This window comes from Vigna umbellata, chromosome 4 (assembly GCF_029865625.1).
Source record: "Vigna umbellata cultivar VRB3 chromosome 4, Vumbellata_1.0, whole genome shotgun sequence".
Classification (NCBI taxonomy): domain Eukaryota; kingdom Viridiplantae; phylum Streptophyta; class Magnoliopsida; order Fabales; family Fabaceae; genus Vigna; species Vigna umbellata.
Window position 1 is genome coordinate 20,301,150 of NC_142168.1, and position 10,774 is coordinate 20,311,923.

Consider the following 10,774-nt stretch of genomic DNA (forward strand, 5'->3'; position numbering starts at 1 on the left):
AGCATTAAAAGAAACCTAGAACTAATTAGGGATTGCATTGAAGATGGAAAATCATTTCTTGAGAGTTTAAAGGATCATGGGTTTCTTCGTAGAGAATTAGAATTTGGGGCAAGACTTAAAGAGATCAAGGATAAGAAAAGAGAAAGAGAGATTGAGAGAAAAGAAAAGGAAGAGAAGAAAGAGAGAGAAGAAATAGAGAAAAGAGAAGAGAGAAGAAGAGAGGAATTAAGAAGAGAAGAAGAAAAAAGAGAAGAAGAAAAGAGAGAAAGGCAAGAAAGAGAGAAGGAAAAGGAGAAATTGTTCCTCATGACAAATCCTATTCTTTCAAGGGAACCTAAAAGGGAAGGTTTCCAAATCTTTACTTCTTTTCCAATAATTGATTATTTTTCAATTTTTGACTTCTCTTTCAAACCAATTGTCATGAAAACATTTTCAAAATATGACAATTCAAATCTTGAGTTATTCTTATCTTTAAGAAAACAATTAACTCAAGATAAAATTGAATTTGGACTTCTAAAATTCTCAAAGATTACTAATCAAAGTATTAGAAGTTCTTATTCTCTTGATTTTAAAGAAAAATTCTTTCTTGGATTGATATTAACCAAAGATATATTTGATGTGTATTGCAGATTCGTGTTTGATCCAGGAGGAAGAAAATTAGATCTAAAAGAATAAGGCCACTCCAAGATGGCCATGCTCCCAAAGATTGAGTGGAGCTTCTTCATAAGGCGATTGCCAGATTTGAGGACAAATCTTTTCTTAAGAGGGAGGGCATGATGGAATCCTACTTGACGTAGTCCTTTTTTTTTTTTTGTTTTTTCTAGCTTAGCTCTTAAGGAGTATGGGTTACTATAAATACCCAACTCCTCTCTTGTATTAGGACTTTTGAGATTAATGAGAATTAGACTTTCTGAAATAGAAACTATTCTCTCTTGAAAGTCAGGCTAGAGAGTCCAAAGACTTCCTCTAGCCACCTTCCAAGCACATCTCTCACTTTCATTTTCCATTTTCACGGTGCTTCTCATCCTTCACGCTTCCTCTCCTCCACTGCCACATCTGGCACGCGTCAGCTGCCAATACGTCTCCAATCCAACGCGTCAGCCACGTTCAGACCGCGCCTCTCACTTCTTTCTTCACGCACATCAGACACGCACATTCCATATTCTCTTTCTTCTTCGCGTCTCACTCTCGCTTTCGAGAGTTCTATTGTCTACAATCTCAGATCTGCCTTTCTATTCCATTTTTCACCGATTGTAAGTCACTTTCCACCGATTAAATCAGTAGTTCTTCGTCCTCCTAGGGTTTCTCACCGAACAAACCATCTTCATTTTCCATACCTTCAACTTCCACCGACTAAACCTTAGATCTTAGGTTTTCATGAGTTTCGCTCTCAGTTTCCACTTCAATCTTGAGTTTCGTTTCCATTCCGCTGCGTCTTCATCTCTCTGGAGGAAGCTTCGAGGAGTCAGCGTCACGTCTTCGGTCTCTCCTCGGGCGTTCGTCCATCACCTGTTGTGGTTGTGAAAGTCTGGATAAAGCACCTGCTGCTGAATTAGACTTCCCTGGCCGATATTGTATCTCAAAGTCGTAGCCCAACAACTTGGAGAGGTAATGTTGTTGATCTGGAGTAAGAACAGTTTGGGATAACAACTCTTTGATTGATTTTTGGTCTGTTTGGATAATGAATCTTCGACCAAGTAAGTACTGTCGCCACTTTTGTACGGTTGAGGTAATTGCACATAGTTCCCTAATATAGGTGGATGAGTTTTGCAGCTTCGGGCAAAACTGTTTACTAAAATATGCGATGGGATGTCCGTTTTGAGAGAGAACAGCCCCCATGCCTGACCCGGAGGCATCGGTTTGAACTAGGAACGTGTGATCAAAACGGGGCAGTGACAAAACAGGAGCATTCGTTAGTGCCTCTTTCAGATGTTGGAAGGCCTGTGAGGCACTATCTTGCCAAGAAAAATTGTCACGTTTGAGGAGGTCGGTGAGAGCACTAGCGATGGAGGCATAACCCTTCACGAAGCGACGATAGAATCCAGTCAAACCCAAGAAGCCCCGAAGAGACTTGACTGACGTGGGTGTTGGCCAATCAAGAACAGCTTGGATCTTACTAGGGTCTGGCTGCACGCCCTTATTAGAAACTATGTGGCCCAGGTAATGTATGGACTCCTTTCCGATTGAACATTTCTCCCCTTTAAGGTGAAAGCTATTCTGCACTAGCAATTGAAAAGTACACTCCAGATGGGAAATGTGTAAATCCAGTGTTGGGCTATAGACGAGGATGTCGTCAAAGAATACAATGATGAATTGACGAAGATGTGGGCGAAAGAGGTCATTCATGGTGGCCTGAAATGTAGAAGGGGCATTGCACAACCCAAATGGCATGACTCGGAATTCGAAATGGCCGTTATGTGTGCGGAAGGCAGTTTTCTCACAATCGCTGGGAAGCATCAAGATTTGGTGGAAACCTGAAAATAGATCCAACTTAGAAAACCAAGCGGCACTACCCAGCTCATCCAATAACTCATCAATGGTTGGAATTGGAAATTTGTCCTTCACAGTGGCGGCATTGAGGGCGCGGTAGTCAACGCAAAAACGCCAAGTCCCATCTTTCTTCTTGACAAGGATAACTGGGGAAGAAAAAGGACTCGTACTAGGCTTAATAAAGCCTGAGTCAAGCATCTGTTGCACTTGCTGTTCAATTTCGTGCTTTTGGAAGTGGGGATAACGGTAAGGTCGTACTAAAATTGGTGAAGTATTTGGCTGTAATGTAATACGGTGATCTGTGGGTCTTGAGGGTGGTAAGGTAGTTGGTGGTTGAAAAAGAGAGGAGTATTTGTGGAGGAGGGCTTGAAGGTGGGGGTGATCAGAGGTGGGAGTATGTGTAATAGTGGTGGCGGGGGAAGGATGGGGTGTGGTTGTGGTGGCAGAGTAAGAGTGGAAGGATGATGAGTATGTAGGCTCGAGTGTGAGTTGGAAAAGAGCCTCAATACTATTTGTTTGTTGCAGTCTCCGTAATTGGTGGACAGAAATTGGGCTCGGAGTTGGGCCGGTTTCTCCTTTCAGTTCCACTAATTGACCTTCCCACATGAATCTCATAAAAGGGCCATTGTAGTCCATCACAAATGGGCTTACTTGAGTCAACCAATGAACCCCTAATACAATGTCAGTACCAGACAATTCTAATGGATACAAATCAATGGAGAATTTTAAAGAGGCCAAATGAAGTTGGGCCTTGGGACAAAAAGTTGAGCAGGGGAGAAAATCACCGTTACCGACCATTACTCTCAAAGGAGTTGAAGTGGGCTCATTCTGGAGCTGAAGGAAATGAGCCACCCTACTTTGTATGAAATTGTGTGTAGCTCCACTATCCACCAAAACTTGGACTTTGTACCCGTTAATGGATCCCGTCAGACGTAGGGTGCGAGGAGCCCATTGACCCGAGAGTGCATGTAGACTAATGAGGCCTGATTCAGGAGAAGGGTCATCTATAACCCGTGGATCCGAGTCTGTTGGTGTATCTGGGTCATCGTCTGGTTCGGTTGAGACTAGAAGGAGAAATTGAGACTTACAACGATGCCCACGCGTATACTGTTCATCGCAGTTGTAGCATAAATTCTTCTCTCTCCTTGCCTGCATTTCTGTCTCTGTTAATCTTTTGATGGGTAGTTTATTGGGGGGTGTGGGTAAGAGTGGTGGTAGTGGTTTTGGGGAGGTAAGTGGTGGTGTGTTGGTTGATGGAGATGGACGGGAAAAACGATTGAATGGGGGGTTGCTAGAGTGTTTGTCCTCATGCAGCTTGGCAAACGCAATAGCTTGGTTCAGGTCTGACGGTTGGAGGACCGTGACCTCTCGACGAAGGTGGGGTTTGAGGCCCGAGATAAAACAACTCAGATAAAAGCTGGTGGGGTAACCAGAGATCCTATTAGAGAGTTTCTCAAACTCAGAGAGGTAGTCTTGCAATGAGTGTGTTTGAGAAAGCTTGCACAGGGTTGCGATAGGATCGTCAAATTTTGACGGAGCAAATCGGAGTTCGAGCGCTCGGAGGAAAGAGTCCCACGAGGTGAGTAACCCGTTGTTGTGCATCCACTGAAACCAGGAAAGGGCTTTTCCTTCAAGAGAAAAGGAAGCGAGCTGAATGCGTTGTTCCAGGGGAGTTTGGTGGAAGGCGAAGAACTGATTGGCTTTGAAGATCCAACCAAGGGAATCCGTTCCATCAAAGGGCGGAAGGTCCATTTTCATCGATCGGTAAGGGGTATTGAGAGGTTTAGGGTTGAGTGAGAGTTGGTTCTCAAGGTGGGATGTACGATTGTCAATGTCCATGAGGGTGTTGGAAAAATTGGCTTGGGCTAGTAATATTTGTTCTAATTTGCGGTCAAGGGAGGTGAATGGGTCAGGTGAGTCGGCCATGGATGGAGGAAGTAAGACTCAATGAAAGCACCAATTGTAAGGGGAAAAAACAGAGAATAGAATAATCTGGAAGAAAACAGGACAGAGAAGGAGAAATTCAGAAGAGACACGTAATAATTCTTTCTTATTCCCAACATAACAGAAAGGTGCTTTATATAAGCACTACTCCTTACAGCTAATATTCCTTCACATGGTATAACGGTTTCTCCTAAAAGGGAGACACGTCACTTAGTAACAAAATCCCTAAGATAAATTGGCTGACGCACAACCCTCTTAGGTCGATCAATAGAAGCCTCTGGAGTATTGGTTGGGCCGTGTTCAGCTTCTGCAGTAGTACTTGGGCTACCCTCACCTTGTGCACAGTCAATAGGATTAGAGTACTGTAAGGGCCCAATGATTCTTTCAGAAACACAGCAAAGAGAAGGAGAAACTAAATGGGAAAATGAGAATCTAGATTAGTGTGCACGCAAGACAACAAACAAAGGAAAAATAAATCCGAGAAGAAGAGTATTGTGTTTCTGTACCTCGTTGCGAAAAAGAAGAAGCTTGCCGCACGGTGGTTGTGGTGCGAAAACAAAGACTTAAGTGTGTGTTTGTACTATGTTGTGCTATGTAAGAAAGGAGAGTAAGTGATGGGTGAGAAAGGAGAGGAAGGGTGTTGTGGGAAAGGAGAGCAAGAAGGTGCTGTGAGAGAAATGACAGTGAGAAATATTATGCACATAAAACCAAACCTTTGAAATTCAAACTGTTTCGTGGGAATCTTTGACCACGTTAAAAAAAATTAAAACATTTTTTAAAAGTTAAAACACTTTTTAATTAGGCTTAAAATTGAAATTTTATTATAGTTTGAAGGTATAGGATAAAAGGTTTGGAGGTGCAGAATGAAACAGTCTTTTCAAAATAATTAAAAAAGGGACTTCTTTCAGCACTCCACAATTTTCTTCCTTCACCACCAAATATTCCTATATTCTTAAATTACTCCTAACCACTAACTACGGTTTAAAATCCTATTTAAGACGCTTCAGTGTTGCCACTACACCCAATTTGTGCCTCACCCTTGCACCCCCTTTGTTCTTAGTCTAATTTTCCTTCATCCAACATCAGTAAGAAATGCTTTTCCTCCAAAATCAAATTTCAATGTTTGAGAAAACATAAAATCAAATTTTGAAAACCAGTTTTCAAAAATTTAGACCCGAATTTCGAACTTCAAGAAATTTTAGGATTGGATTTCGAAATTCAAGAGATTCCAAAACTTTGTTTCGAAATCTTTGTAACTCTAAAACCAAATTTCAAAATTCTGAAAAAATCCAAAATCAAATTTAGAAAACAGGCACATAAAATCCTAAACTTGATTTTAAAATCTTCAAAAATCCAAACCGAATTTTTAATTAAGAGAAACTTTGAAATTGGATTTCAAAGTTTGAGAGACTAAAACTGGATTTCAAAATATGGGAGACTAAAAACTTGTTCTAAAAATTTTGAAATCCAGAAAAATCCATAATTAGATTTTGAAATTTGAAAAATTCATAAACTCGATTTTGAAATCCAAAATCTTAAAAAATTGCATATTGAAATTTGTGAGACTTCCAAACTAGATTTCAAAATCTGAAAAAAATTAAAAAAATTTTTTGAAATTCTTTAAACTCTAAAACTAAATTCTGAAATCCTATTTTCAAAAATCCGATAGCAGATTTTAAAATCCACGTAAATTCATAATCAAATTTTAAAATCTAAAAAAATCTAAAACCGAACTTTCAAATCTTAAAGACTCTTATCTGAATTTCGAGAGTTGTAGGAAACAAAACATAAGAATTGAAGAAGAAGAAATGAAGTTCACTGTGAAAATGACTTTGAGTTATGAATAAATATAATAGGGTGAGTAAGTAGTAATTATTATTTATCTTTTTAATTTAATAATATATTATATTCACTAGTAAAAAAATAGTCTTTTAACGCGCTTAATACGCCACAGTTTTCACAAAACCGAAGCATATTAAAATGCGGAGGCATTTTTGTAATTAAGACAAACTTATACGCATCGGTTCAGTGAAAACCGAAGCTTATCCTCTCTACTGCCTCGGTTATTTACGAAACCGAAGCATTAAAGCCCTCTCCATTAAAGTCTATTGCTTCGGTCTTCATCTACCCGATGTCATTAGGCATTTATGATTCGGTTTGCCTTCTAACCGAGGCATACTAAGCCAGTAAAATTTTGAATCTTAACCAGCATTTTCTTATACAACTCCTCCAAACCCTTGGTGCTCCTAACATCAGACCCGACCATTCTGCTCAACTGCCGAACCTCAAACCCCTCAACACACCCATCAAGCTCCCTTTGGTCATTGGCGGCCTAAAACATCTGAGTGAGCCTTTCGTCACCAGCTTCATCCATTGAGGACCCACGAAGCTTGCAGTCAAGTGCAGGGAGGCTGGAGGTCGGGCTGAAAGCAGTGTAGTGGTCGCGAAAGGTAGGGTCGATGTTGACGACGTCGAGGGAACGGGGCTCGAACCACTGGGCCTCGGTGTGGAACTGGAAGGCGCAGTACTTAAGCGTGTGCGCGTGCGAGAAGGACGCGTTGTCGAAGGGAGGGGAAGCTAGAAGGAGGCGATAGAGGGAGGTAACAGAGGGCAGATCTGGGCGCATGGAGGGGCGGAGGGCAGATCTGCGCGCATGGAGGAGCGAAGGGCAGATTTGTGACGAGCGGAGAACCACCCGAGGATGGAGGATTCGTGAAAGGAGGGGGAGCAGAGGAAGTCAGTGACGGTGGCGAGGAGGGTGGGGATGGCGGAGGATATGAACATAACGGCCTGATCTGGAGACTTGGAGGTGGCTCTTGAAGTGGTTGATGGTGGATGTTGGCAAGCTTCGTGGGGGAGACACGCTATCGGCTAACAGAGGCATAATGGTGGTGGTCGGAGATGCTTCTGTCGACGGTTTAGGTGGCGCGAAGAAGCTGAACTGCATGGATAAGTGGCCTGTGACCACGTCGTTGGGGAAGAATAGAGAAACCCTGGCTTTCTGTTTCACCATGTGTGAAGAGGAAGAAAGTTGATCTAAAAAGCTTCAGCTTAAGTCCATCTTTAGGAAAATTTTTGAAGAAGCTCATGATTTGGGTATGCCCTTTACTGTGTGACACGCATTTTGTTTCTCTGGATTTGGATATGGATAACACGGTGTTGCTGATTGAGTATGGACCACTGTTTTCCCTTATTGCAGCAACAAAACTTGACATGTCCATCAAACAAAGCTCATGATGTTTGTTGCTTCTCTAGACAAAATTTTTACATTAGTTGTTGTAATATTGTGTCTTGTTTGATTCCTGTCATGGTTTTCTTGTTTGTTTTAGATTCTTGACCTGAAATTGGGAAATCTTGGGTTTGTTTGGCATGACATAACGAACCGAGTCTAAAGTTTGAAAAAATAAAAAAAAACACGTTACTGTCTCGGTTATCTAAGAACCGAGGCATATTCCTGTCTTGTTTTATCTTGGTCTATAACCGAGACATAAAACTTAACATTTTTACCTCGTGCACATATGTCTCGGTTGTAGAACCGATGCCTATAAACATAAACAATCAGTGTCTTTTCTCTTTATTGTACTAGTGATTAGACATCAAAGTGAAATTTAGGAGTATAAGAAGAAAAACGTTGGGTGCAAGAAAGAAAGCCCTTAAAAAAAGGAATTTGTACGGCATAGTGTATTTTTAAAAAAAATATATGCAAAGTTTTAATTTGGGATAAGTGACTAAGTCTCTTTGGCATAGGTAGCTTTATATAAAAATCTAAAAATCTCAACTTCTTTTAACTAAATTAAATTAGTCTTATATACTTAATAAATTTTGGATATCTCGCATTTGATTATTTTTTTAAAAAAAGTTAATCAAAAAATAATTTGTTGTGGATCTTATGTGGGTATGCGTATGGTCGTCCATGTCGTCTATCGTTCCAAACAAGCATAATAGGGTGATAACATATTTTCCTACACCGGATTCAAAATCTAATTTCACATACCACACTTTATCTTTACGGTGTTTTTATATTCTTCTAGAATAAATTAGAGTCGCGACTCTAAAACTTCAGTTATTAAAATTTATATTTTTTTTATTTGCCGTCACGATTTCATTTGTGACTCTAAACAAATAGTTAATATTCTTCACAATATCCATTTACGATATTGATATTGCATATCCATAAGACATGATATTAAATTTAAATTACTCTTGATTAAATTTTGAATTAAATTTCAGCTATGGAAAACAATATTATTAAAATTTGTTAAATTGGCTTCTCTAGTTAATGCATATATTTAGGTAATGCATATATTTAGGTAAGAGGTTAAGATTTAAAACTACTTAAACATTTCCACTCACTTATTTCTATTCATAGCTTCTTTTGTAAGAAACCCTATCTTATGATAGCTTGAAAAAACAACTTAAACTAACTCAATAACATGTTTTGCTTATATATAATCAATTTCTTACACCACAACTTCATAAAAAAAAGAAAAAAATACTATAAAATCATTGTTTCTCTTTTTCTTCTATCTATCCTATCTTGATTTTACCTAAAAACAAGTATTCTTCGCTATGGCCTTTCTTGAACCTCAATACTTGTTTTTGGCCCTTTTAATTTTCTTTCTCCTTTCAAAGCTTAGTTTTGCAAAGCAATCAAGGATAAATGGTTTGAAATTAAATGTTATTGATCAATGTTGGAGAAAAAATCCTGAATGGAGGAAACACCAATATCAATTAGCCACATGTTCTGTGGGTTATGCTGGCAAGATGACAAACAACATTGGTAATGACCTCATTCATTACAAAGTTACTGACTCTAGTGACGATCCTATAAATCCCAAGCCCAACACCTTGAGGTATGGAACTTCTATTATTCAAGGTAAAGTGTGGATCACATTTCAAAGGGACATGCAAATTAAACTAGAGAAACCCCTTCTCATTAGTAGTTTTACCACCATTGATGGTCGAGGTGTTAATGTCCACATCGCTAATAATGCATGCTTAATGATATTTAAGGTAATTAATACTTTCTACTAATTAAACTTGTGAGGATAATAAACATTAAGAAAATTATTTTCATGATTTATCAATATGTATGCATCTTTACTTATTTAATTACAGACCACCAACATAATTATCCATGGCATTCGAGTTCACCATTGCAAACCTCAAGCCCCTGGGATTGTGATGGGGCCTGAAGGAAAGGTGATTCCTTTAGGTCATGTAGATGGAGATGCAATAAGATTGGTTACTGCTTCAAAAATTTGGATTGATCATAATACACTTTATGATTGTCAAGATGGTTTGCTTGATGTAACACGGGGTTCTACCGATGTGACTATCTCCAATAATTGGTTCAAAAACCAAGATAAGGTTATGCTTCTTGGACATGATGATGGATATGTGAGAGACAAGAATATGAAGGTTACAGTGGTGTACAATCATTTTGGACCTAATTGCAATCAACGTATGCCAAGGTAAATAACTATTTTTATACTAAGTAGTTAAAAATACACAAAGTAATAAGTAATTGTATTTGATGTTATTAAGAAACAATTAATCTTCTAGGATTCGTCATGGATATGCACATGTAGCCAACAATTTTTATCAAGGATGGCTTCAATATGCCATTGGTGGAAGCATGGAACCTAGTCTCAAAAGTGAAGCCAACCTCTTTGTAGCACCAATGATAGGAAATAAGGAGGTAATAAATTTTAAAAAAATTTCTTTAAGTATATTTGATATCCAATTTATTACTAATCACTTAAGTATTTGTTTAATGCTAATTATTTATTATGTGTAGGTGACATGGAGAAAGAGTAGTGATAAAAGTGGAGGTACATGGAACTTTCATTCGATAAGGGATGATTTTGAAAATGGAGCTTCCTTTAATATAACAAAAGGAGGAAGTGTGAAAAAACCAAATTATACTAAAGAACAAAATTTTAAAGTTCTTGATGCTAAATTCGTGAGATTGTTGACACGTTCATCTGGTGTGTTACGATACAATACAAATTATGTATAATGATCAATCAAAATATAAGAGAAGTTATGTTTTGAATTATTTTGCATTTTTATGATTTAGACTATGTAAGTGAGGAAAATTTAATTTCTCTCCAAACCTTGTAAATTTACTATATAAGTATAATTAACATTTATATGATAAAAATCTTGAAAGATTCTCCTTACTTAAATTTTTATCAAAGTTGTTTAGCGATTTAGAATAAGATTTTTTTAATGATATTTTAGGGATAGACAATACTATTGCAAATTGTAATACGTAAGATTACAATTTATCTCTTAAAGTTTTTATTTTGATAAAATATCTAGTTAAATATTAATT

At 38.3% G+C, this 10,774-nt stretch overlaps 1 protein-coding gene and 1 pseudogene across 1 annotated transcript; one reads left to right on the plus strand and one right to left on the minus strand.

Annotated features, from left to right (window-relative positions):
* Positions 1-4,640: 4,640 nt before the first annotated feature.
* Positions 4,641-7,218, minus strand: LOC148199489 (uncharacterized; annotated as a pseudogene).
* A 1,815-nt stretch (positions 7,219-9,033) lies between these two features.
* On the plus strand, positions 9,034-10,456 carry LOC148199490 (putative pectate lyase 16). Its single transcript, XM_088112682.1, has 4 exons — positions 9,034-9,447; positions 9,553-9,908; positions 10,000-10,135; positions 10,235-10,456. The coding sequence occupies exons 1-4, from the start codon at positions 9,199-9,201 to the stop codon at positions 10,454-10,456; spliced, it is 963 nt and encodes a 320-aa protein (XP_087968808.1). The 5' UTR covers positions 9,034-9,198.
* The last annotated feature ends 318 nt before the right edge of the window (positions 10,457-10,774 follow it).

Bases quoted from the DNA above. Each gene is read 5' to 3' on its own strand.
- LOC148199490 (XM_088112682.1), top strand. From the start codon at position 9,199: ATGACAAACAACATTGGTAATGACCTCATTCATTACAAAGTTACTGAC. The intron at 9,448-9,552 runs GTAATTAATACT...ATTTAATTACAG, and splicing joins CATGCTTAATGATATTTAAG to ACCACCAACATAATTATCCA. The intron at 9,909-9,999 runs GTAAATAACTAT...TTAATCTTCTAG, and splicing joins TGCAATCAACGTATGCCAAG to GATTCGTCATGGATATGCAC.